The sequence below is a fragment of the Neodiprion lecontei genome, chromosome 1, assembly GCF_021901455.1.
Source record: "Neodiprion lecontei isolate iyNeoLeco1 chromosome 1, iyNeoLeco1.1, whole genome shotgun sequence".
Classification (NCBI taxonomy): domain Eukaryota; kingdom Metazoa; phylum Arthropoda; class Insecta; order Hymenoptera; family Diprionidae; genus Neodiprion; species Neodiprion lecontei.
This window is the reverse complement of record NC_060260.1, coordinates 38,560,802-38,587,091: the sequence shown is the minus strand read 5'-3', so window position 1 is coordinate 38,587,091 and position 26,290 is coordinate 38,560,802. Positions and strand designations below refer to the sequence as shown.

At 41.0% G+C, this 26,290-nt stretch overlaps 3 protein-coding genes, 1 long non-coding RNA gene and 1 pseudogene across 10 annotated transcripts; all 5 read right to left on the bottom strand.

The window, feature by feature from the left end:
• Positions 1-1,837: 1,837 nt before the first annotated feature.
• On the bottom strand, positions 1,838-3,658 carry LOC107223190. Of its 2 annotated transcripts, none has more exons than XM_046731054.1 (3): positions 3,591-3,658; positions 2,858-3,203; positions 1,838-2,781 (listed from the first exon to the last, which is right to left on the bottom strand). In XM_046731054.1, the coding sequence occupies exons 2-3, from the start codon at positions 3,173-3,175 to the stop codon at positions 1,885-1,887; spliced, it is 1,215 nt and encodes a 404-aa protein (XP_046587010.1). In that variant the 5' UTR covers positions 3,176-3,203; positions 3,591-3,658; the 3' UTR covers positions 1,838-1,884. The 2 variants fall into 2 exon arrangements, with proteins under 2 accessions (XP_046587010.1, XP_015518288.1); XM_015662802.2 differs by lacking the exon at positions 3,591-3,658 and adding an exon at positions 3,481-3,571.
• A 478-nt stretch (positions 3,659-4,136) lies between these two features.
• On the bottom strand, positions 4,137-5,255 carry LOC124294050. The gene is made up of 3 exons (XR_006903942.1): positions 4,882-5,255; positions 4,383-4,753; positions 4,137-4,304 (listed from the first exon to the last, which is right to left on the bottom strand). It is a non-coding gene; the product is annotated as an uncharacterized LOC124294050 (long non-coding RNA).
• A 2,214-nt stretch (positions 5,256-7,469) lies between these two features.
• Positions 7,470-14,818, bottom strand: LOC107222495 (glucose dehydrogenase [FAD, quinone]). 3 transcript variants are annotated; one of them, XM_046737686.1, is made up of 7 exons: positions 14,397-14,818; positions 11,769-11,978; positions 11,506-11,634; positions 10,874-11,430; positions 8,617-9,079; positions 8,142-8,512; positions 7,470-8,004 (listed from the first exon to the last, which is right to left on the bottom strand). In XM_046737686.1, the coding sequence occupies exons 1-7, from the start codon at positions 14,398-14,400 to the stop codon at positions 7,909-7,911; spliced, it is 1,830 nt and encodes a 609-aa protein (XP_046593642.1). In that variant the 5' UTR covers positions 14,401-14,818; the 3' UTR covers positions 7,470-7,908. The 3 variants fall into 3 exon arrangements, with proteins under 3 accessions (XP_046593642.1, XP_015517371.2, XP_046593650.1); XM_015661885.2 differs by lacking the exon at positions 14,397-14,818 and adding an exon at positions 12,497-12,596; XM_046737694.1 differs by lacking the exon at positions 14,397-14,818 and adding an exon at positions 12,182-12,392.
• Positions 14,819-14,973: 155 nt separating this feature from the next.
• On the bottom strand, positions 14,974-17,601 carry LOC124296627 (annotated as a pseudogene).
• A 1,098-nt stretch (positions 17,602-18,699) lies between these two features.
• On the bottom strand, positions 18,700-25,205 carry LOC124294046 (glucose dehydrogenase [FAD, quinone]-like). 4 transcript variants are annotated; one of them, XM_046737666.1, is made up of 7 exons: positions 24,787-25,205; positions 23,006-23,215; positions 22,742-22,871; positions 22,111-22,663; positions 19,854-20,316; positions 19,379-19,749; positions 18,700-19,241 (listed from the first exon to the last, which is right to left on the bottom strand). In XM_046737666.1, the coding sequence occupies exons 1-7, from the start codon at positions 24,788-24,790 to the stop codon at positions 19,146-19,148; spliced, it is 1,827 nt and encodes a 608-aa protein (XP_046593622.1). In that variant the 5' UTR covers positions 24,791-25,205; the 3' UTR covers positions 18,700-19,145. The 4 variants fall into 4 exon arrangements, with proteins under 4 accessions (XP_046593622.1, XP_046593618.1, XP_046593627.1 ...); XM_046737662.1 differs by having other exon boundaries at positions 22,111-22,667; positions 22,743-22,871; positions 24,787-25,203; XM_046737671.1 differs by lacking the exon at positions 24,787-25,205 and adding an exon at positions 23,734-23,852 and having other exon boundaries at positions 22,111-22,667; positions 22,743-22,871.
• Between the last annotated feature and the right edge of the window lie 1,085 nt (positions 25,206-26,290).

Below are 26,290 nucleotides of genomic sequence, written 5' to 3'. Positions count from 1 at the left end.
GAGAAGATATTCCTGGGGTAAGAATAAGTGAACGAGTTTCATACATCAGAATTACACTGCGCATATACATCTGTGTATGCATACATACAATACCATTTTCATTGATATGTTTACAATTCGCTGGCACCATAAAATTCTAAATATCCTCATCGCCGAAAATAGTAACATTCACGGTTCACATACGTATCGGGAACTGTGTGGTGGATACTGGTTTTGAATTGTATATCTGAGAATGGCAGATTCCGAGGCGAGGCGGTGATAAGGTAGTCAGATGTTTGGCAACTCGTATACCGACGTAAGTATTTATTATATGATGCTACAGTAAAATGATACAAGGCTGAAGTTAGTAACATGAACGTATCGAAATGTTGAAACAAAAGTTACTATTTTACACCTTTAGAATAACCGATGAAGTTAAATGAAATCTGAGTTGTTTGTTGATGCTTTATTAACGGTTTACTAAATTTCAGGTAATCCTAAAATTGCAAAACAACGAGTTTATATAAAGATACATCGTTACAATAACGTTACAAACTTCAGTCTGATAAAATGATTTAGGCATGTTAGGGTCATAAACTTGGTCATCAACTTAGTTGTCTCTTGCTCAAGTTGTATCTCCAATTTTATATCTCTGCGCAGTAACGACCTGGTTACTTATAAATGTACTAAATCTTTCTCCCACATTACCTTCTTACAATTCCAAGTTCGTGAAACTTCTATTACGTAGATTTCCTTTGCAATACCTAGATGAACCTAGAAGTCAATTTGGGAATGGTTGAAAATTTTATACAATTTTAAGTGATATAAGAATCATTACATTAGAAAATTCATATTAGTTTGAGAACATTGAGAAAAATTAATTCTTTTGTTTAAATGGTTATTGGAATGTATTTATTTAATTCGGGATAACAATCTGCCAGCATATGCAATCGTAATTATTTGTATTCAAATATAAAAACGTTTACTTACTATTACACAGTTTACGACAGCAAAAGTGTATATATGAAAATTAGTATAAAGCGTTACTTCTACAATATCAGTCAGGCCATTCAAATTTAATCAGAAAACTTACGCTCCATCAAGTGAATGAATTTCCATATCTCAATAGTAATATATTATTAGAAAATATGCTGTTCTATATTCACGCTAATAATTCGAGTTTTAGTTTAATCACGAGTTATTATTTGTAACAGAGTAAAAATTAATAACATGAACTTTCTACAGAAGTGAAAATGGGTAGACCAAAGCTCTATATCGGAGCGAATAATGTATATGGGGTATAATATTCCTCTTTAGATCGATCAAATTGTGATCCTGATCATTTCCAACTTGTTTCATAACTCGTGGAATGATTGTTCTCACTCAATTCAGAAGCGTTTTGGATTTTTCTTTAGGGTGATTTAAAAAATCATTCGAACAAAAAAACAATTTAAAGGTTCTTGGATTAAAAAGAATGATATAAAAATAATATGAACCTGATCAGAAATGGCAAGGATCAGGTGTTGTTTAATTTAGCATGGGATATGCCATCTGATTGCTATGAAAGTTGAGGCAGTAAAAAACGATACTTACGAGATACTTATATTGATAATAAAACAACAAAACGATACCACATTTGGCATAAATTGTCATGTGAACTTAAAGTTTTCATGCTATTGTTATATTGAACTTAAGAAAAAACTTTGAACTGAAAATTCTTGTATTTATATTTGTACTTTTGTATATGTAGATATATATATATATATAATTTAATATAATATATACTAATGAAAAAGTAGTTATATATATACATATATATATATTTTTTTTATATTTATTATTTTTGTTTATTATTTTGTTAAAATAAATCTGAAATATTATGTTGACAGTTATTTACCAACTTTTTCACTTCTTCTCATTGATGTACTCTTTCAAATCGAGTAGAAGTTTTGCCAGACATGCGATTCTAGTGCTTGTATCGGTACAGTCGTTGATGCCCTGATATATTAGGGCACTAGTACCGCGACTAATAAAAACCTTGAATTCGCTATTGAACATCTTGACGATTCTTTGCCCTGGCAAATTACTATACTTAAGAATATCTATGATCTCATTGTGCAGTTGTTTCTCGACATTTTCCAAGGTCCGTCTTACTTTAGTATTTACCTGTAGACCAGTTAAAGTCTGGCATGATGGATCTAAATTTGAATTATTAATTCTGTCATCTGTAGAATCCAACGCATAGTTGCAAGTTTCACCACTCTCTTTACCGATCGAAGCTTTATTTTGAAATTTATCTGCAAAGGTTGTCGGTTCAACGCTTGCTGCTGCATCAGCAGAATCTTGTTCACGTTCTCTTACTTTATTCCTGTATTTGAATAATCCGTAAAGTTTGTTCCCCAAATTTGAATCAACAGAGGTTTTGGAACCTGACTTCATAGATGCATCGTCGACAGCACATACTTTGGTCAATACGTTACTTGATTTTCGTTTACCAAATACACAAATGGGAACCGAAAGCTGTGGTCCTCGCAAATTATCGCTCAAACAAACGATGTCATTGCTGTGCGACGATATCATCGACTCTGACGATTCAAAGATCTCACAAATAGATGCTGCCTCCATAAGAATTTTTATCATCCTTGTAGTAGCCTCTAACCTGGCTGCATCTTTATTTTGACCTTGACCTACAGCACATAGATAAAAAACTTTGCACTCTACCTTAAAAACTGTTGAATGCAGAGAGTCCATAGACATGTCTGCGTATTTAGGCTGACCCAAGTTATTTAGTGAGCAAAGATTCTGCAAAAATAATTCGACAAAATGTCACATTAGTCTGAACAGAGCTTTCTTTGTTGAATGATTTAACAATATTTACCTGTAGGACGAGATGTCTGTTAACTGGATCGATATTAATCACGCACGTTGCATATTCCTGTGTTCTTGCGAATGTTTTATAGTTTGCATTCAAATACTTTTCCATAAAAGCTTCAGCGGCATTGCATTTGGCTTCTTTTTTGGATAGGCCGTAACAACCCTCGGCTGTCAGGGCCAAACCGTCCCGTGAAATTGGGCAAATGATTCGCATAACAAATTTGTTAAAGCCTTGACCATTTTCACTGGATATCAGTTCATAGCTGGGTTTTACCCTATATTTGGCCATTAGATTATGCAGCCTAGAAGTTGGCTGCTGCATTTTTTTTCTCCAAGATTTCGAGTGTCAGCTGAAAACATGGGGTTGTTAAATTATAGTTGTTACCTGCTTATACGAAACAAAAGCAATCGGCGTTTTGTGAGAAAATTGTACTCGTGCAAATTGCGATCTATATACAGGATCTATAACGTATAAAGTTTGAGATATTTGAATAATGCTAGTCTCGTTTGCATCGAACCTTATATGACCAGCGATGCACGTGGCTGTTCGGCAAAAGGAACGCAGAATAAAAAATGGTGTATACTGCGTTAGATATGAATTGCTAATGACAAAATTAACCCACTTACGATAATATAAATGTCTCTGTCGTTTTTGAACGCGGGCTTAACTTTCCCCTAAAAAACTGCCAATTTTCTGAGCGAACCGTCAACTATGATTCTACTCCAACGTAACTCACATGTTTTTTTGCTGTTATCATCAGGTTTGTTCTCGTCTTCACGCGAATTCAACTGGAACTCTGCAGCCAATGAACGCAGAGCGAATTCTGCATACACGTATCCGCGACGTTGGCTCGATTCAACGAAGATTTTGAAAGATTACGAACCCCGGGTAAAATGACGTGGTAGATTTTAACTGCCACAGGCATAACCTCAGATTTCTACATTACCGATGTCCTAATATGCTTTCAATGCAAATGAGTTGGTAACTGAAGAGAACTGTAATTTTCCACATGCTCTTAATTGTGTTACGTTGCCGATCTTTTGATACATCTTCAGTTGACCTTTCTAGATTTTCTACAGTATTCGTAGGTAGATAAATAAAGTAGAGCGTGGACAAAAACAGTCGTCGAGTAAAGTTTTTCTGGTTTAATCGGCGTGAAAAAAGAAGAATGTGTACAAATTGGGAAATCTTTTCTACAATATAAAGTACTATACACTGAGATTTTGAAATTAGGTAAGTTTTCTCTCTTTATTTCATTCCAGACGTTGACCTAAATGAATGAAAAAAAAAATTGTGTTTCAACCATTTTGTTTCACCAGCTTCGTTTCCGCATCTTGCGTATTCATTGTAGGCAACCACGTTGAAAATTCTGCATCGAATGTTTTTTAATGAAACCAGCAGCTCGTTCTCCAATCATCATAGTCGGTCCCGCGGTATTAGCAAAAGTAACCTGTGAAAAAAAATTTGTCTCAGTGTTACTGGCCAAAGTTTTTGGAATGGATTCAAAAACCATCAGCACGAAACTCACCATGGGCATGATGGAAGCATCCGCAACGCGGAGTCCCCCGACCCCATAGACTCGTAGCTGAGGATCAACGACTGCCATGGGATCCGAGGAAGGACCCATTTTGCAGGTTCCTCCCGTGTGAGCTCGGGGCACTACACTTTGTCGTAACGCACAAACCCAGTATTCCGTGCTAAGAAAAGGGTGATCTGAGCAGACATCCATAGGTGTGGTGGACAAGGTGAAATTGTGGGCTTTCAAAGCGTCGGTGTTCGTCAGTTTCAGGGTAATATTTATGGCTTCTATGAGGCCAGCAACGTCGGCAGGCTCACTCAAGATATTGCTCCAAATTACAGGCTTGTCAAAGGGGTTGTTCGAAGCAAGACTGATTCTGCCTGGAATATAAAATGTCAGAAGTCTTTTTGCTTTACCTCTTATAGTTTCTCGAAAGTTGGCACCTTCGGTATGATTACGTGCGAAAAAAAAAATCTACCACATCGCTGATTTCTAGCGAAATACGTACCCCTGCTTCTTGTGTGGTGATACACTGGCCATGGAGTCACTGTGCGTTTGCCCGTACTTTGTAAAGCATCGAGTTCACCTGGTGCACACCCTGCGACATAACCAGAAGCGAATATCTGGATGGCTGGAAAAGTGGCCTACGTCGCTTTCGACGCTACCGCACCCACAACTTGCTCAAGTCCGTTGCAAGAAACAGGACCGGTCTGAAAGGCCAGATTCTCGGAAGCAGCGGCCCAATTATTGTCGTAGATATCAGGCTCGTCAAGAGTGTACTGAAGATTGTACATAATTTGATCTTGAAAGTTTTCGCCGATGCCGGGTAGATCTTGGATTACCCTCACTCCCACAGAATCAAGGTGTTTTTTGGGCCCGATACCGCAAAGAAGCAGGAGTTGAGGCGAGACGATAGTGCCTGCAAAAACGATCACTTCTCGGGCTGCACGGACCGTCAGAAATTTGTCGTTCTGGAGAGAATTTGAGAAAATTTATTTGTGCTTATAATCAATGGATATTTTTAATCAAGAGAGTTCACGCGACAATGCCATTTTATACCTGATAGTACTCGACACCCACTGCAATCTTATTCTCGATTATAACTCTTGTGCAGGTGGAGTTCAGGGATATCTGAAGATTCTTGCGGTGTCTGACCGGCCATAAATAAGCCGTGGCACTGCTACGTCTGACTCCATCTTTGCTCGTGGTTTGAACGACGCTTAAACCGGTAAGCTGATCTCCGTTGAGGTCTTCGCTGATTCCAACACCCGTCTCCATAGCTGCGGTGAGGATAGAATTTGTTAGGGGTGGTTGGTACGGCAATCTTTCAACGGAAACTGGCTCCCCCGTGGCGTGCCAGAAGCTCCCAACTCTGTCGATTTCGCCGTTGTTTTCCCCCTTAAGAAGAAATGGCTTGACGTTTCCCCACGACCAGCCCACGTTGCCCATGGGAGCCCAATTGTCATAGTCTGTCGGGTTGCCCCGCAAGTAAACCAGCCCGTTGTGAACCATGCTGCCACCGAGAACTTTGGCTACTTGAAAGTGGCAGGAACCATTCGTAGCACCTACCGGCTACCGCAAACGGAACCCAGGGATCGATGCACCTGCTGACTCGTCAGGACCATCCTCTATGATCAATACCTTCCAATCAGGATTCTCACTCAGTCTTGCAGCCACAACCGATCCGGCACCGCCACCTGTAATCAAATTAATACGAGGAGAGTTAACATTTCGACGCATTATTTTCTCTCTGTGTTATTCGAATAATCTGCAGCCCCACTTACCCCCAACTACGATGTAGTCGTATCCGGGATCCGGAGTCTCGATTGATTTTACGCGTTCGCATGTTCCCGATATTTTTTGCTTCGTCGTTACGAACGCGTTTAGGATAGATAGGACGTTGTAATATGCTGAAGCACCGCACATTTTGGCTAGACTTGGACCCAGGAGACCCGCATTGCAAGTCACTAGCAAGGTATAATTGTACGTCATTTCTGACGCAGATGCAAGACGAATTAGTTGCACGATATTTTCGTTGCAATTGTCCCTTTTTTTGTATCCGGTTACCAGCAATTTCTGTTACCGCTGTCCCAACTTCCAATTGCACTTACTGATATTCTCTACCTTAACGACTGCAAACTGCATGGTACAGTCACTCTGGAATACGAACGTTCAATAAACAATAAACTGTAGCAGTTGTCTTGGAAAAACACTGCTACACATTCAGCAAATAAACATAAATTCCCCTCATAAAATACCAAACGAAGATGCTCGATCCTTCTCTCGAACATTTTACGTAATTGACGACCAATGTGTTAGTATGATACAGACTGACTTTTCCTAAAACCTAATACGAGTGGTTATTTCTTTACTTCGAAATTGTTGTTGACCCACAAGAGCTCCTCTGCTTCACTCTAAATTAGGTTCAAATGTACTTATTGTTAGTCATACAACACGTTTTAAATGAAACATCTGTGGAAGAATTCTGAAATATTTCGTGCCGTATGGATAATGTTCAAATGAATTCCTAACAGCTTACTGTCTTGTCGAAATCAAAACTGGAACGAATTTTCTTTCGAAGCAAATTGTATGTGCCAATAATGACTAGCCACGCAAGTCACAAGAGAAACAAACGATACGTTGCTCGTAGACCCATAAAATTTCCTTGTTTCAGTTTTGATTGAAACAAAAATAGTCACCCACTGGGAACCCATTAATTAACATTACTGTATGTGTACATATATGTGTGCCGGAGACCAGACGCCAAGATTTATAAGTAGTGGTAGCGGCATGGACCTAAAAATGTTAATCTTACCGCGTTGTGTTTCTAGCGTGGGGTATGCTATGTATATAATATGAATGTACTACGTTTCGATTTTGTGACTCCTTGATCAAGAATCAAGGCATTTTGATACATCACGATATATTATAACGATTGTATCTGAGATGTGTGAACACCATTTTGTAAAGAATTCGGAACTACAGAATAAAAGATGTATGTAAGCAAGATCTAAAATTGTCATTGATTTATCTGATTCTGAGCTTGAACTATACTATAGTGCCGATGAATGTATCCTGGAACATTTTCATTGAGGATCGAAGTAAATTTTCTTTTTATTGGAACAATATTAGTGTGCGATCACATAAGTTTTAGAGTTATCGTATGGTTGCGAGACAGAAATTCATTATACATTTTGGAAACGTTCGATTGGTTATCGAATTAGATATATCTGCATGACGTTATTTTCATTGTGCTGTTAGCATCAACATCCAAAAAGTGAATTGGAATTCAGGCACAACGGTCGCCGACGGTTCTGAGATATTCCCGGGCTTAGGAAAATCTGCATTTGACAGCCGATTTTCAGTATGAACGAACGTTCGCATAAGTGCGCTGTATTAAATTAGTACGTGGAATACAATTGTGGTTAATCCTTTCGAATGAAGTTGTTTCTTTCCTTTTCAACTGCTAATTATCATAAGGAGTGGGTAAAGTATTTTTTTAAATCCGTTTCATTGTACCGAGTTACGCAGAATATTATACTGCATCTGTGTAACCCCAATCTTGCTTGATCATATGCGCAGCTCGCTCTCCAATCATGACGCAAACTGATGCAGTATTAGCAGTAGTCACCTGTAAGCAAAGTTATCCCATTGTCATTCATCGGCCAGTCAACGGTCTTTATAAATGATTAGCAGGGCTCACAGGTGAGGTATATATTTCATCTTAAAATCAACGAATGAATCGAAGTACGTCATCTCGATACTTACCTGCGGCATAATAGAAGCGTCTGCCACGCGTAGTCCCTGTATTCCGTAGACTCGGAGCCGAGGGTCGACAACTGCCAGTGGGTCCGATGATGGGCCCATTTTGCAGGAGCCTGCGACATGGAATTCCCCAGTAGCATTGTAATGAACTGCACACTCCCAATATTTTCTGCTAGCAAAAGTGTAGGTTGAGCAGGGCTCGAAAGGTGTCGTGGCCAAGGTCATGTTATAGGCTTTCAAGGCGGGTGCATCAGCCAATTGCAAAGTATACTCGACAGCTTTTACAACCCCAGCGATGTCATCAGGATGGCAGAGATAGTTTACCGTAATTGAAGGATATTCCAAAGGATCCGATGAAGCCAGACGAATTTTTCCTGGAACAGAAAATACCTGCAGTTGGTTTGCGGGCTTGTAGTTCTCCATTCCTCAATTATGGGTGGTAGAATTTTGTTGCAAGAATTCAGGAAGTCAGGAGTACCTCTGCATTTTGGATGCTCGTAACCGGCCCAAAACTCGATTTCTCGTTTACCGTCGCTGCTAAGTAAGCCGATTCCACCGGGTGCGCAACCAGCAGCGTAAGCCATGGCGACTATATGATTGTCCGGAAGGTTAGGCGTCGTTATTCCAGATGGTAGGGCGCCAACCACTTGAGCGAGTCCGATGTTAGACAAGGGTCCAGTCTGGAAGGCGATATACTCAGCAAGAGCGGCCCAGTTGTTGTCGTAGACGTCAGGCTCGTCTATGGTGAACGAGATCGGGAATACGGGATGATCATGGAAATTGCAGCCGACGCCAGGTAAATTTTCGATCACTTCGATTCCGTAGGATTTCAAATCTTCTTCCGGCCCAACTCCAGAGAGGAGTAGAAGATGAGGAGACCGAACGGCACCTGCGGAGAGGATGACTTCCCTGGATGCGCGTACCGTGTACAACTTGCCGTCCTGCTTGTAATTATTGCAAATTCGTTCACTCCTCGTTAACGATATTTCAAACTATGGGCTGGTGGTATGAACGAGTAGACGACCAAGTGAGTGGGATAATTAGGGGTGAGGAAGATAGCGAACGATAAACGGCAAAAACGGGGAAAATGTGTCAGATATCAGTCGAGATGTGTTGTGTTGATTCCATGCCTAAGACAAGTGCCCTGTGGCGTTACAATTGTGACCGAGGTAAAATGAATGAATGAATGAGTCATGCAGTTTATCTATGCCCAAGTAAAACTGTAGTAAAGAGAAAATGAGATGTCATACAATCTCTTAAAATTAAGTTTAAACAGCACGCAGGGAGAACGAATCAAGTTGCGGATGGTGAGAGCAACAGAAGATGAAGTTGAGAAGATAATAATAAGGTTTCGAAGAAAAAAGTTATTAGCACTCAGCATAAAGAAGCAGAACAAACAGGAAATATTTTTTCCGATATTCAGATTAAGAATTAAGTAAATTAAAATGAAACTGAATTGAATTAAGAGAAGCAAAAACAAAAGAACGAACGTTAAGTAACATACCTAAGAATCAAATTAGAATTAGAATTGAGTCCACAGTCTAACACATAAGATTGAGTTAGTAAGAAATGGAGTCTCGATCCCACCGAGGAAGGCAGAGCAGACGGACCAAGGAGGATGACCAGCACGATGGAAAGGTAGTAAGGATTAAGAAAAAAGAGGTACACGAAGCATAGATAGCATAAGCATTACAGCTAAACCAGGATTATGGATACATTGGATAAGAACGGTAAGAACGTCATTCACACCAGAAAACAGACCAGGCACGCGCAGAGGAAATACGAGATAGCTGCTAGAGGATGCGAGGAGAATTCAAGTTGTCGATGTTGCCAGGAGAAACCGGGGTTGACATTGCGACTGACGCGCTTCAAGGTCTGGGAAAACAGCCAACACTTCCGCCTTGAGAGGTGTATAAACGCAGCAGGCCACGATTAAGAAGCCTGACAGATGGGCATCGTCGTCTGATACGTTATAATAGAGCCAAATCTCAGAAATAAAAATGATATGAAAAAAACTTGCAGAAAAATGAAGTCTGATGAGAGCAATGGGAGATATAGTGAAGTACCATTGATTTGGGCCACAAGCAGGTTTGAGAAATCGAAACTTGAAGTAGGCCAAACTTCGGCGGCAAGGACTGGGAAATAGGGATGATAGAGATGATGATGGTGGTGGTTTATTATGCCGTGGCAAGCCCTGGGCAACTGGAATTACAGAGTAGAGTTACATGTAGGAAAATGACGAGTGCTAAACGAAAGCAGCATAAGGAGAGAGAAAGAAAACCAATTGGTTGGATTAAGTACAGGAGATAGAGAGCATAACTCCATACAAGTGCAGGACAAAGAACGTAGAGTTGTACTTTTTACTCCCTAGAGACCAATAGCTGAGTTCTATTCCCTAGGAGGTAAAAAGTGCGACCTCGTAGACGTGTAATGAAATCCAAATGAAATACGGGTGGTGGAGATACTTCCACAAGGTCTTTTTGACTTTTTGTGTTTGCATTACTCGTCTCCAGCCCGTAATGTACTGTAAACTCCACACGCGAGCAAGAAAGGCCCACTTCTTGCCCTTCGTGAATAACATACTAATTCAATCAATTCAAGTTGTAGATGTGGCGTAATCGAATCTGAATCATCATCCCTACCAGTGTCCCAGAATGAAAAGACTACAAAACAATGAAATTACGGACAGGCTAAATAAGTGATTCAAATTCTGTAGCTCCACGTATCATTATCACCTTGTAATATTCGATGCCAACGGCCCTTCGGTTCTCGATTATGACTCGCGTGCAGGTGGAGTTCAGAGTTATTTGGAGGTTCTTGCGGTGTCTGATTGGCCGCAGATATGCCGCAGCGCTACTGCGTCTCGCACCGCGATGACTCGTTGTTTGGAGTATAGTGAACCCGATAGGATCATCTCCGTTGAGATCATTGCTGAGGCCGAAACCCGCCTCTTTGGCTGCTTCGAGTATTACATTTGCAAAAGGTGGTTTGGACGGAAACCTTTCGACAAAAAGCGGCCCATTCGTGCCGTGATACTTTCGGCCAACACTATCGATATCGCCGTTATTTTCGGACTTCTTGAAAAATGGCAAGACTTCTTCCCACGACCATCCCTCGTTACCCATTGCAGCCCATTGATCGAATATATACGGGCTGCCGCGTAGGTATACGAATCCATTGTGCGACATGCCTCCACCGAGAGTTTTGGCTTGCGTGATCGAACAGCTACCATTCGAACCTTGACAGGCGTAGGCTTCGTTGGTCGACTGGTATCCCCACTCGTTAGATGATTCTATCATCAATAAGATTTACAGATTTTTTCAACTGCTTAACAAAACAGGATTTTTGGATATGCTGGTACACTTACTGGTTACAACATAAGTGAAACCAGGGACGGATGCGGCTATTAGTTCGTCCGGGCCTGCCTCAACAAGCAGAACTTTCCAGGACGGATTCTCACTTAGTCTTGCAGCGACGACAGAACCGGCTGCTCCACCTAGAAACGAAAACAGCGCAGGTTGTGTTGCAAATGCATTGGTATTCTCCTTACCTTATTCAACTCTCGTAGCATTGATGCGTAATGAAATTTTTCATTTAAGAGGAAACCGCTTATTTCATAAAACAACTCACCCCCCACTACGACAAAGTCATACTCGGCATCTGGGATATGGATAGGTGTGATGCGTTCGCAGGTTTGAGCGATTCGTTGTTTTCTTCTTACAAATGTCTCTAGAATCGACAGAAAGAAATAATACGAGGTGACATTACATATGCTGGCTATACTCTGCCCCAGGTAGTCCGCATTGCAGGTTTCCGGCAAGGCGTAGTTGTACTCCATTCCTGTAACAGATGAGCCGAGTTAAAAGCGGACGAGATTTCCGAGAATAACAATAATTGATTTAAACAATATATAATAATCAGACCGCACAACAATATAAATCTGATTGCAGTACACCGACTATTTTCAGACAAATTATTTTCCATCGAACAACAAACTGTCACGGAGCACGTTTTTTTTTTACGAACTCCAACTTCTAACATACTCAATTTTTTCTGGGTGACAAATGTGACCTTCTTGTTGGTGGAAACTAAATCTCCTCACAACGTAAAAGACGCCCGTTCTAACACGAAATTTAATTGAGATTGTTCCTGTATCTGCAAGGTATTTTATTTGTTATCACCATAACGTGTATCGATATTTGTTTACTTCCAAAATCATGCTATGGGCCTGAATTAATGTGATTCAGATTTTGGAAGCGATCACCGTAATTCTGGACGACTGATTTTCCAGACTGGGCAAGTGTACGATAACAACTGCTCGCAATGATACGTCGTGTTAAATTTCTAAAAATACTGACTGTTCTTGCAATTTGTGCCACTGTGTGACACTGCTACGGTGCACTAATCTGTATATGGCGTGCTGAAGATTTGATTTCTGCTCATCGGAATCTACCCACGTTATACGTTCTTCGGATAGCACTCGAGAAATTTATACTCGAATTGATGGAGGGCGTATCACCCAAAAATATTTGCCTTTCATGTTCCCGCCTACGTAATGATACATCAACATGCACATGAGATCAGCAGGAGGGCATGACATTTCAATTCAGACTGAGGATGGGACCTTGCAACAACATGTGTCTTACAACATATTTTTTCAGCTCGCGTACGGTAGCTTCAGATGTTTCAAAATATATATGCACAGTTTTCACCTTCCATGAAGCTGCTTTATATCGTAATATCGTAAGCCGCCAGACTTTTAGCATAACATGGTCCCAGACTTATCCAAGTCCAGGTGTTTTGGTCGTTTGACCAGAGTTCTTCTCTAACTTCAATCGGGATGGGATGAGTGAGTGAGAGGGTGAATAAATAAATAACACAATTTCGCGGGAAAGACAAGACGCTTGCTTCGGCATAAAAACCCTCACGGTGCAGAGGGAAAAGCCGAAGCAAGACAAGTGTTTATTAACTGCAAAACAGATCATCATAAACCAGGATAATACAGTCGCTGGTGCGTTCCTTGTCAACTAGATTGAATGATCATTCAATGATCTTAAGCCAACTTATCTAAGTCTCCATGAGAAACCGTGCTCCACAACTTCCACGCACTCGTGGAAGCAGGGAGTGGGGAGCGTCAAGGTGGCCCAATGCCGTGCAAACAGCGGTCCCGACGTCTCGAGAACCAACGCTGACATGCAATGACGCTCGCCCAGGGAGACGAGACACCCCCGGCCCAACCGGAGGGTGAACCACGTCTCTCCCGACCGTGTTAAACGGATAAATCTTAAAACTACGCGAAACGAAATAATCGACGCGCGTGTCTAAGGAAAACCTAACACGTCCTACCTATTCGAGCGCTCGAGACTAACTAACTTGCGCTGCGCCCTCACCGGCCAAGCGAACGTACGTAACTGCCGATTCGAGTATCGGCTCACGAATTTCTGACGTGGGCAATAAGTACATAATTTGAATTACTATAACGTTGAACTACTTGTCATGTGGAATAAGGAAGTAAATCTACTGTTGTGACTCTTTAGTCACCTTATACGTGGTAAATAGGTGCAACATAACCAAACTAAAGTATTTGCTATGATAAATTTACAAAACTAATATAATAATAATAAAGTGGCGCGAACATCCAGGTATCTGAAACGCAAAGAAGGACTTAAAAGCCCTATTCTGCATGCAATTCTGAACAAAACTGCTTCGACACATTTTCATTTAAAGCACGAATGAATAAATGGCATGATTTCTACGAAATCGAGGTATTAAATACGTAGAATCATGACATTTCTTTATATTTACATTGAATGGAATTAAGGAGGAGTGGTTTTGTACACAATTGCATGTAGAATGTGATATATCTAAAGAATTCTGTGGATGTATTGATAAACGATAACTGACAATAAGTTATATTTGGAACAGAATACCAGTTGAATGAACACACTAAGAAAAAATGGTACGGTAAATAGCCTGTATTTAATTTACACGATAGAATGAAGGATATAAATTGTTGAACCAATTCAAGTAGGAATGGCAAAACAAAAATAAGCGGGAAATCCTTCGTTCGTTTATTCAACAATCATAAAAACGCTTTAGAACACGCCGTTATCTTTAACAAAAGCTTGTCACTAACTCAGTCAAAGGTTATTAACCAAACACGTCAACAACTGGAATGTCAATTTATATCGCAAGTTTATGTGAAGTTAAATTGTATGGAATTAAAGAAAAGTAAATTGTTGATAACACGAAAATTACTCATCCATTGACGCGATGTGCGGCATCAGCCTTCGGAGGTAGATGAATCTAAGCGATGAAGTTGAAGATCGATAAGATGCAGATGGACGTCCTTGTTTGTGTACGATGCGTGGTCCATTCGATTGGTTTTTCCAGCTGGGTATCTCTATTCTGGTCTACCGCGTGACACCTTCGCTTTTATTTTCAACAAGTATTGTTATGAATATCAGTTATAATAACGAGAAGCGTAAGTTGTTGTGAAATTAATTGTGTTAAAGTTTGCAAGCAAAACTGAGTAACATCTACGAGGAATTTTGGAGTATCTGTCCCGGTGTCTTCTCGCAGATTGTCTTCTGTTTCGTTTATTATTATTCGAATCCTACAATCCCGATCGTTTATAGAACATTTCTCAATTCCGTACATCTTTCCACTTGCATACACACGCACGCACACTCGCTTCAACTAACTTCTATTCCCGAGAACACACTCCGTTACCCTTGTTGTTTTATTAATATAAAAAATATGTACACCAAGTTTTACGTCAAACTTTATGTGATCGTCTTTTTGAACAACCCGTCTTTCGCAAATTCCCCTTTCCCTCAATTGTGTTACGTTGCCGATCTTTTGATACATCTTCAGTTGACCTTTCTAGATTTTCTTCAGTATTCGTAGGTAGATAAATAGAGTAGAGCGTGGACAAAAACAGTCGGCGAGTAAAGTTTTCCTGGTTTAATCGGCGTGAAAAAAGAATAATGTGTACAAATTTGGAAATCTTTTCTACAATATAAAGTACTGTACACTGAGATTTTGAAATTAGGTAACTTTTCTCTCTTTATTTCATTCCAGACGTTGACCTAAACGAATGAAAAAAAAAATTGTGTTTCAACCATTTTCTTTCACCAGCTTCGTTTCCGCATCTTGCGTATTCATTGTAGGCAATCACGTTGAAAATTCTGCATCGAATGTTTTTTAATGAAACCAGCGGCTCGTTCTCCAATCATCATAGTCGGTCCCGCGGTATTAGCAAAAGTAACCTGTGAAAAAAAATTTGTCTCAGTGTTACTGGCCAAAGTTTTCGGAATGGATTCGAAAACCATCAGCACGAAACTCACCATGGGCATGATGGAAGCATCCGCAACGCGGAGTCCCCCGACCCCATAGACTCGTAGCTGAGGATCAACGACTGCCATGGGATCCGAGGAAGGACCCATTTTGCAGGTTCCTCCCGTGTGAGCTCGGGGCACTACACTTTGTCGTAACGCACAAACCCAGTATTCCGTGCTAAGAAAAGGGTGATCTGAGCAGACATCCATAGGTGTGGTGGACAAGGTGAAATTGTGGGCTTTCAAAGCGTCGGTGTTCGTCAGTTTCAGGGTAATATTTATGGCTTCTATGAGGCCAGCAACGTCGGCAGGCTCACTCAAGACATTGCTCCAAATTACAGGCTTGTCAAAGGGGTTGTTCGAAGCAAGACTGATTCTGCCTGGAATATAAAATGTCAGAAGTCTTTTTGCTTTACCTCTTATAGTTTCTCGAAAGTTGGCACCTTCGGTATGATTACGTGCGAAAAAAAAAATCTACCACATCGCTGATTTCTAGCGAAATACGTACCCCTGCTTCTTGTGTGGTGATACACTGGCCATGGAGTCACTGTGCGTTTGCCCGTACTTTGTAAAGCATCGAGTTCACCTGGTGCACACCCTGCGACATAACCAGAAGCGAATATCTGGATGGCTGGAAAAGTGGCCTACGTCGCTTTCGACGCTACCGCACCCACAACTTGCTCAAGTCCGTTGCAAGAAACAGGACCGGTCTGAAAGGCCAGATTCTCGGAAGCAGCGGCCCAATTATTGTCGTAGATATCAGGCTCGTCAAGAGTGTACTGAAGATTGTACATAATTTGATCTTGAAAGTTTTCGCCGATGCCGGGTAGATCTTGGATTACCCTCACTCCCACAGAATCAAGGTGTTTTTTGGGCCCGATACCGCAAAGAAGCAGGAGTTGAGGCGAGGCGATAGTGCCTGCAAAAACGATCACTTCTCGGGCTGCACGGACCGTCAGAAATTTGTCGTTCTGGAGAGAATTTGAGAAAATTTATTTGTGCTTATAATCAATGGATATTTTTAATCAAGAGAGTTCACGCGACAATGCCATTTTATACCTGATAGTACTCGACACCCACTGCAATCTTATTCTCGATTATAACTCTTGTGCAGGTGGAGTTCAGGGATATCTGAAGATTCTTGCGGTGTCTGACCGGCCATAAATAAGCCGTGGCACTGCTACGTCTGACTCCATCTTTGCTCGTGGTTTGAACGACGCTTAAACCGGTAAGCTGATCTCCGTTGAGGTCTTCGCTGATTCCAACACCCGTCTCCATAGCTGCGGTGAGGATAGAATTTGTTAGGGGTGGTTGGTACGGCAATCTTTCAACGGAAACTGGCCCCCCCGTGGCGTGCCAGAAGCTCCCAACTCTGTCGATTTCGCCGTTGTTTTCCCCCTTAAGAAGAAATGGCTTGACGTTTCCCCACGACCAGCCCACGTTGCCCATGGGAGCCCAATTGTCATAGTCTGTCGGGTTGCCCCGCAAGTAAACCAGCCCGTTGTGAACCATGCTGCCACCGAGAACTTTGGCTACTTGAAAGTGGCAGGAACCATTCGTAGCACGACATCCATGACTCTCGTTTCTTGATCGGTATCCCCAATCATCCGCATCTTCAAGATCAGATTACGTGTACCAATTTCCGAGTTTATCCGCAGCCATGTGCAGCTTCTATTTCATTAACTCAATCACACACCTACCGGCTACCGCAAACGGAACCCAGGGACCGATGCACCTGCTGACTCGTCAGGACCAGCCTCCATGATCAATACCTTCCAATCAGGATTCTCACTCAGTCTTGCAGCCACAACCGATCCGGCACCGCCACCTGTAATCAAATTAATACGAGGAGAGTTAACATTTCGACGCATTATTTTCTCTCTGTGTTATTCGAATAATCTGCAGCCCCACTTACCCCCAACTACGATGTAGTCGTATCCGGGATCCGGAGTCTCGATTGATTTTACGCGTTCGCATGTTCCCGATATTTTTTGCTTCGTCGTTACGAACGCGTTAAGGATAGATAGGACGTTGTAATATGCTGAAGCACCGCACATTTTGGCTAGACTTGGACCCAGGAGACCCGCATTGCAAGTCACTAGCAAGGTATAATTGTACGTCATTTCTGACGCAGATGCAAGACGAATTAGTTGCACGATATTTTCGTTGCAATTGTCCCTTTTTTTGTATCCGGTTACCAGCAATTTCTGTTACCGCTGTCCCAACTTCCAATTGCACTTACTGATATTCTCTACACTTAACGACTGCAAACTGCATGGTACAGTCACTCTGGAATACGAACGTTCAATAAACAATAAACTGTAGCAGTTGTCTTGAAAAAACACTGCTACACATTCAGCAAATAAACATAAATTCCCCTCATAAAATACCAAACGAAGATGCTCGATCCTTCTCTCGAACATTTTACGTAATTGACGACCAATGTGTTAGTATGATACAGACTGACTTTTCCTAAAACCTAATACGAGTGGTTATTTCTTTACTTCGAAATTGTTGTTGACCCACAAGAGCTCCTCTGCTTCACTCTAAATTAGGTTCAAATGTACTTATTGTTAGTCATGCAACACGTTTTAAATGAAACATCTGTGGAAGAATTCTGAAATATTTCGTGCCGTATGGATAATGTTCAAATGAATTCCTAACAGCTTACTGTCTTGTCGAAATCAAAACTGGAACGAATTTTCTTTCGAAGCAAATTGTATGTGCCAATAATGACTAGCCACGCAAGTCACAAGAGAAACAAACGATACGTTGCTCGTAGACCCATAAAATTTCCTTGTTTCAGTTTTGATTAAAACAAAAATAGTTACCCGCTGGGAACCCATTAATTAACATTACTGTATGTGTATATACATGTGTGCCGGAGACCAGACGCCAAGATTTATAAGTAGTGGTGGCGACGTGGACCTAAAAATGTTGATCTTGCCGCGTTGTGTTTCTGGCGTGGGGTATGCTATGTATATAATATGAATGTACTGCGTTTCGATTTTGTGACTCCTTGATCAAGAATCAAGGCATTTTGATACATCACGATATATTATAACGATTGTATCTGAGATGTGTGAACACCATTTTGTAAAGAATTCGGAACTACAGAATAAAAGATGTATGTAAGCAAGATTTAAAATTGTCATTGATTTATCTGATTCTGAGCTTGAACTATACTATAGTGCCGATGAATGTATCCTGGAACATTTTCATTGAGGATCGAAGTAAATTTTCTTTTTATTAGAACAATATTAGTGTGCGTGCACATAAGTTTTAGAGTTATCGTATGGTTGCGAGACAGAAATTCATTATACATTTTGGAAACGTTCGATTGGTTATCGAATTAGATATATCTGCATGACGTTATTTTCATTGTGCTGTTAGCATCAACATCCAAAAAGTGAATTGGAATTCAGGCACAACGGTCGCCGACGGTTCTGAGATATTCCCGGGCTTAGGAAAATCTGCATTTGACAGCCGATTTTCAGTATGAACGAACGTTCGCATAAGTGCGCTGTATTAAATTAGTACGTGGAATACAATTGTGGTTAATCCTTTCGAATGAAGTTGTTTCTCTCCTTTTCAACTGCTAATTATCATAAGGAGTGGGTAAAGTATTTTTTTAAATCCGTTTCATTGTACCGAGTTACGCAGAATATTATACTGCATCTGTGTAACCCCAATCCTGCTTGATCATATGCGCAGCTCGCTCTCCAATCATGACGCAAACTGATCCAGTATTAGCAGTAGTCACCTGTAAGCAAAGTTATCCCATTGTCATTCATCGGCCAGTCAATGGTCTTTATAAATGATTAGCAGGGCTCGAAGGCGAGGTATATATTTCATCTTGAAATCAACGAATGAATCGAAGTACGTCATCTCGATACTTACCTGCGGCATAATAGAAGCGTCCGCCACGCGTAGTCCCTGTATTCCGTAGACTCGGAGCCGAGGGTCGACAACTGCCAGTGGGTCCGATGATGGGCCCATTTTGCAGGAGCCTGCGACATGGAATTCCCCAGTAGCATTGTAATGAGCTGCACACTCCCAATATTTTCTGCTAGCAAAAGTGTAGGTTGAGCAGGGCTCGAAAGGTGTCGCGGCCAAGGTCATGTTATAGGCTTTCAAGGCGGGTGCATCAGCCAATTGCAAAGTATACTCGACAGCTTTTACAACCCCAGCGATGTCATCAGGATGGCAGAGATAGTTTACCGTAATTGAAGGATATTCCAAAGGATCCGATGAAGCCAGACTAATTTTTCCTGGAACAGAAAATATCTGCAGTTGCTTTATGGGCTTATAATCCTTAATTCCTCAATTATGGGTGGTAGAATTTTGTTGCAAGAATTCAGGAAGTCAGGAGTACCTCTGCATTTTGGATGCTCGTAACCGGCCCAAAACTCGATTTCGCGTTTACCGTCGCTGCTAAGTAAGCCGATTCCACCGGGTGCGCAACCAGCAGCGTAAGCCATGGCGACTATATGATTGTCCGGAAGGTTAGGCGTCGTTATTCCAGATGGTAGGGCGCCAGCCACTTGACCGAGTCCGGTGTTAGACAAGGGTCCGGTCTGGAAGGCGATATACTCAGCAAGAGCGGCCCAGTTGTTGTCGTAGACGTCAGGCTCGTCTATGGTGAACGAGATCGGGAATACGACATGATCATGGAAATTGCAGCCGACGCCAGGTAAATTTTCGATCACTTCGATTCCGTAGGATTTCAAATCTTCTTCCGGCCCAACTCCAGAGAGGAGTAGAAGATGAGGAGACCGAACGGCACCTGCGGAGAGGATGACTTCCCTGGATGCGCGTACCGTGTACAACTTGCCGTCCTGCTTGTAATTATTGCAAATTCGTTCACTCCTCGTTAACGATATTTCAAACTATGGGCTGGTGGTATGAACGAGTAGACGACCAAGTGAGTGGGATAATTAGGGGTGAGGAAGATAGCGAACGATAAACGGCAAAAACGGGGAAAATGTGTCAGATACCAGTCGAGATGTGTTGTGTTGATTCCATGCCTAAGACAAGTGCCCTGTGGCGTTACAATTGTGACCGAGGTAAAATGAATGAATGAATGAGTCATGCAGTTTATCTATGCCCAAGTAAAACTGTAGTAAAGAGAAAATGAGATGTCATACAATCTCTTAAAATTAAGTTTAAACAGCACGCAGGGAGAACGAATCAAGTTGCGGATGGTGAGAGCAACAGAAGATGAAGTTGAGAAGATAATAATAAGGTTTCGAAGAAAAAAGTTATTAGCACTCAGCATAAAGAAGCAGAACAAACAGGAAATATTTTTTCCGATATTCAGATTAAGAATTAAGTAAATTAAAATGAAACTGAATTGAATTAAGAGAAGCAAAAACAAAAGAACGAACGTTAAGTAACATACCTAAGAATCAAATTAGAATTAGAATTGAGTCCACAGTCTAACACATAAGATTGAGTTAGTAAGAAATGGAGTCTCGATCCCACCGAGGAAGGCAGAGCAGACGGACCAAGGAGGATGACCAGCACGATGGAAAGGTAGTAAGGATTAAGAAAAAAGAGGTACACGAAGCATAGATAGCATAAGCATTACAGCTAAACCAGGATTATGGATACATTGGATAAGAACGGTAAGAACGTCATTCACACCAGAAAACAGACCAGGCACGCGCAGAGGAAATACGAGATAGCTGCTAGAGGATGCGAGGAGAATTCAAGTTGTCGATGTTGCCAGGAGAAACCGGGGTTGACATTGCGACTGACGCGCTTCAAGGTCTGGGAAAACAGCCAACACTTCCGCCTTGAGAGGTGTATAAACGCAGCAGGCCACGATTAAGAAGCCTGACAGATGGGCATCGTCGTCTGATACGTTATAATAGAGCCAAATCTCAGAAATAAAAATGATATGAAAAAAACTTGCAGAAAAATGAAGTCTGATGAGAGCAATGGGAGATATAGTGAAGTACCATTGATTTGGGCCACAAGCAGGTTTGAGAAATCGAAACTTGAAGTAGGCCAAACTTCGGCGGCAAGGACTGGGAAATAGGGATGATAGAGATGATGATGGTGGTGGTTTATTATGCCGTGGCAAGCCCTGGGCAACTAGAATTACAGAGTAGAGTTACATGTAGGAAAATGACGAGTGCTAAACGAAAGCAGCATAAGGAGAGAGAAAGAAAACCAATTGGTTGGATTAAGTACAGGAGATAGAGAGCATAACTCCATACAAGTGCAGGACAAAGAACGTAGAGTTGTACTTTTTACTCCCTAGAGACCAATAACTGAGTTCTATTCCCTAGGAGGTAAAAAGTGCGACCTCGTAGACGTGTAATGAAATCCAAATGAAATACGGGTGGTGGAGATACTTCCACAAGGTCTTTTTGACTTTTTGTGTTTGCATTACTCGTCTCCAGCCCGTAATGTACTGTAAACTCCACACGCGAGCAAGAAAGGCCCACTTCTTGCCCTTCGTGAATAACATACTAATTCAATCAATTCAAGTTGTAGCTGTGGCGTAATCGAATCTGAATCATCATCCCTACCAGTGTCCCAGAATGAAAAGACTACAAAACAATGAAATTACGGACAGGCTAAATAAGTGATTCAAATTCTGTAGCTCCACGTATCATTATCACCTTGTAATATTCGATGCCAACGGCCCTTCGGTTCTCGATTATGACTCGCGTGCAGGTGGAGTTCAGAGTTATTTGGAGGTTCTTGCGGTGTCTGATTGGCCGCAGATATGCCGCAGCGCTACTGCGTCTCGCACCGCGATGACTCGTTGTTTGGAGTATAGTGAACCCGATAGGATCATCTCCGTTGAGATCATTGCTGAGGCCGAAACCCGCCTCTTTGGCTGCTTCGAGTATTACATTTGCAAAAGGTGGTTTGGACGGAAACCTTTCGACAAAAAGCGGCCCATTCGTGCCGTGATACTTTCGGCCAACACTATCGATATCGCCGTTATTTTCGGACTTCTTGAAAAATGGCAAGACTTCTTCCCACGACCATCCCTCGTTACCCATTGCAGCCCATTGATCGAATATATACGGGCTGCCGCGTAGGTATATCATTGCATTGTGCGACATGCCTCCACCGAGAGTTTTGGCTTGCGTGATCGAACAGCTACCATTCGAACCTTGACAGGCGTAGGCTTCGTTGGTCGACTGGTATCCCCACTCGTTAGATGATTCTAACATCAATAAGATTTACAGATTTTTTCAACTGCTTAACAAAACAGGATTTTTGGATATGCTGGTACACTTACCGGTTACAACATAAGTGAAACCAGGGACGGATGCGGCTATTAGTTCGTCCGGGCCTGCCTCAACAAGCAGAACTTTCCAGGACGGATTCTCACTTAGTCTTGCAGCGACGACAGAACCGGCTGCTCCACCTAGAAACGAAAACAGCGCAGGTTGTGTTGCAAATGCATTGGTATTCTCCTTACCTTATTCAACTCTCGTAGCATTGATGCGTAATGAAATTTTTCATTTAAGAGGAAACCGTTTATTTCATAAAACAACTCACCCCCCACTACGACAAAGTCATACTCGGCATCTGGGATATGGATAGGTGTGATGCGTTCGCAGGTTTGAGCGATTCGTTGTTTTCTTCTTACAAATGTCTCTAGAATCGACAGAAAGAAATAATACGAGGTGACATTACATATGCTGGCTATACTCTGCCCCAGGTAGTCCGCATTGCAGGTTTCCGGCAAGGCGTAGTTGTACTCCATTCCTGTAACAGATGAGCCGAGTTAAAAGCGGACGAGATTTCCGAGAATAACAATAATTGATTTAAACAATATATAATAATCAGACCGCACAACAATATAAATCTGATTGCAGTACACCGACTATTTTCAGACAAATTATTTTCCATCGAACAACAAACTGTCACGGAGCACGTTTTTTTTTTACGAACTCCAACTTCTAACATACTCAATTTTTTCTGGGTGACAAATGTGACCTTCTTGTTGGTGGAAACTAAATCTCCTCACAACGTAAAAGACGCCCGTTCTAACACGAAATTTAATTGAGATTGTTCCTGTATCTGCAAGGTATTTTATTTGTTATCACCATAACGTGTATCGATATTTGTTTACTTCCAAAATCATGCTATGGGCCTGAATTAATGTGATTCAGATTTTGGAAGCGATCACCGTAATTCTGGACAACTGATTTTCCAGACTGGGCAAGTGTACGATAACAACTGCTCGCAATGATACGTCGTGTTAAATTTCTAAAAATACTGACTGTTCTTGCAATTTGTGCCACTGTGTGACACTGCTACGGTGCACTAATCTGTATATGGCGTGCTGAAGATTTGATTTCTGCTCATCGGAATCTACCCACGTTATACGTTCCTCGGATAGCACTCGAGAAATTTATACTCGAATTGATGGAGGGCGTATCACCCAAAAATATTTGCCTTTCATGTTCCCGCCTACGTAATGATACATCAACATGCACATGAGATCAGCAGGAGGGCATTACATTCCAATTCAGACTGAGGATGGGACCTTGCAACAACATGTGTCTTACAACATATTTTTTCAGCTCGCGTACGGTAGCTTCAGATGTTTCAAAATATATATGCACAGTTTTCACCTTCCATGAAGCTGCTTTATATCGTAATATCGTAAGCCGCCAGACTTTTAGCATAACATGGTCCCAGACTTATCCAAGTCCAGGTATCTCAAACGCAAAGAAGGACTTAAAAGCCCTATTCTGCATGCAATTTTGAACAAAACTGCTTCGACACATTTTCATTTAAAGCACGAATGAATAAATGGCATGATTTCTACGAAATCGAGGTATTAAATACGTAGAATCATGACATATCTTTATATTTACGTTGAATGGAATTAAGGTGGAGTAGTTTTGTACACAATTGCATGTAGAATGTAATATATCTAAAGAATTCTGTGGATGTATTGATAAACGATAACTGACAATAAGTTATATTTGGAACAAAATACCAGTTGAATGAACACACTAAGAAAAAATGGTACGGTAAATAGCCTGTATTTAATTTACACGATAGAATGAAGGATATAAATTGTTGAACCAATTCAAGTAGGTATGGCAAAACAAAAATAAGCGGGAAATCCTTCGTTCGTTTATTCAACAATCATAAAAACGCTTTAGAACACGCCGTTATCTTTAACAAAAGCTTGTCACTAACTCAGTCAAAGGTTATTAACCAAACACGTCAACAACTGGAATGTCAATTTATATCGCAAGTTTATGTGAAGTTAAATTGTATGGAATTAAAGAAAAGTAAATTGTTGATAACACGAAAATTACTCATCCATTGACGCGATGTGCGGCATCAGCCTTCGGAGGTAGATGAATCTAAGCGATGAAGTTGAAGATCGATAAGATGCAGATGGACGTCCTTGTTTGTGTACGATGCGTGGTCCATTCGATTGGTTTTTCCAGCTGGGTATCTCTATTCTGGTCTACCGCGTGACACCTTCGCTTTTATTTTCAACAAGTATTGTTATGAATATCAGTTATAATAACGAGAAGCGTAAGTTGTTGTGAAATTAATTGTGTTAAAGTTTGCAAGCAAAACTGAGTAACATCTACGAGGAATTTTGGAGTATCTGTCCCGGTGTCTTCTCGCAGATTGTCTTCTGTTTCGTTTATTATTATTCGAATCCTACAATCCCGATCGTTTATAGAACATTTCTCAATTCCGTACATCTTTCCACTTGCATACACACGCACGCACACTCGCTTCAACTAACTTCTATTCCCGAGAACACACTCCGTTACCCTTGTTGTTTTATTAATATAAAAAATATGTACACCAAGTTTTACGTCAAACTTTATGTGATCGTCTTTTTGAACAACCCGTCTTTTGCAAATTCCCCTTTCCCTCAACTGTACGCGATAAAACCTGTCACAATCGATATCCATAACATATTTACAGGGTCTCGGATTTTAATTCGCATATAAAAAAAGCTGTGCAAAACAATCTTTCGTATAACAATTAATTACGACATTAATTAATGCCAAATCATTACGAAGTTTTGTACCGATGCCTTTATGAAAACATACGACAGATCTTCACCCATACAAGCATATGATTCTTATCTCTAACGAAGATGGCTGGTTTTGAGAAGGACGCAAAAAACAACCACTCCTGTTTTGAGAATACCGAAGTTTTCTGTTTTTCTCGAAATAACCCATCATACCGAAAAATGAAAAGTAGGTATCACATTTTTGTATTTGATATACTGAAAGTTGATTCCGTAACAAATTTTTATACTGCGCATTTTTTCCAACCTTATCTCCAACAGTTTTCCCGCTTACATTCAAATCGGACTCTCTGTACAGCCAACAATACTCATATGCAATTGACCTTACGTCAATATTTTTCAGGATCGATATCATGTGTTGTAAGAAAATAGCAGTTCAACATGTAGTTGTGGTTAACTTAGTCAGTCAGTTTGACTTCCTATTCTTTCTGATATTGCCAATTATCTCGGTGCAATTTCTCTTGCGATTATTACATAGTGTTAGTTTAGTTGCCGGTGTTAAAAGGTACATCTGCACTTTACATTTGGCAAACAATTTTAAGGAACAAATCAGGACACCTCTGTTACGGTCTGGGAAGTCTATCGAGGATTTGGACTGTTCTGGGTCGTGACAACTGTTACTTTGCGCGATAAAAATAATTCTTGTTAACAATGCTCTGGTTAGATAGACATTTATTTGAACTGTTTCCTTCAAGTTCTTACAGTGGAAAGATTTTTAATTTTGCCAATGATTCGCTTATCACAATCAAATGGATACAACTGGA

Excerpts from the sequence above, each read along its gene's own strand:
- LOC107223190 (XM_046731054.1), bottom strand. The coding sequence starts at position 3,175 with ATGCAGCAGCCAACTTCTAGGCTGCATAATCTAATGGCCAAATATAGG. Across the intron at positions 2,782-2,857 it reads ACAGACATCTCGTCCTACAG|AATCTTTGCTCACTAAATAA; the intron begins GTAAATATTGTT and ends TTATTTTTGCAG.
- LOC107222495 (XM_046737686.1), bottom strand. Across the intron at positions 11,431-11,505 it reads TTTCACTTATGTTGTAACCA|AATCATCTAACGAGTGGGGA; the intron begins GTAAGTGTACCA and ends TATTGATGATAG. Across the intron at positions 8,513-8,616 it reads CGAGCATCCAAAATGCAGAG|GAAAAATTCGTCTGGCTTCA; the intron begins GTACTCCTGACT and ends TTTCTGTTCCAG.
- LOC124294046 (XM_046737662.1), bottom strand. Across the intron at positions 22,872-23,005 it reads TGACTTTGTCGTAGTGGGGG|GTGGAGCAGCCGGTTCTGTC; the intron begins GTGAGTTGTTTT and ends TTTCGTTTCTAG. Across the intron at positions 19,750-19,853 it reads CGAGCATCCAAAATGCAGAG|GAAAAATTAGTCTGGCTTCA; the intron begins GTACTCCTGACT and ends TTTCTGTTCCAG.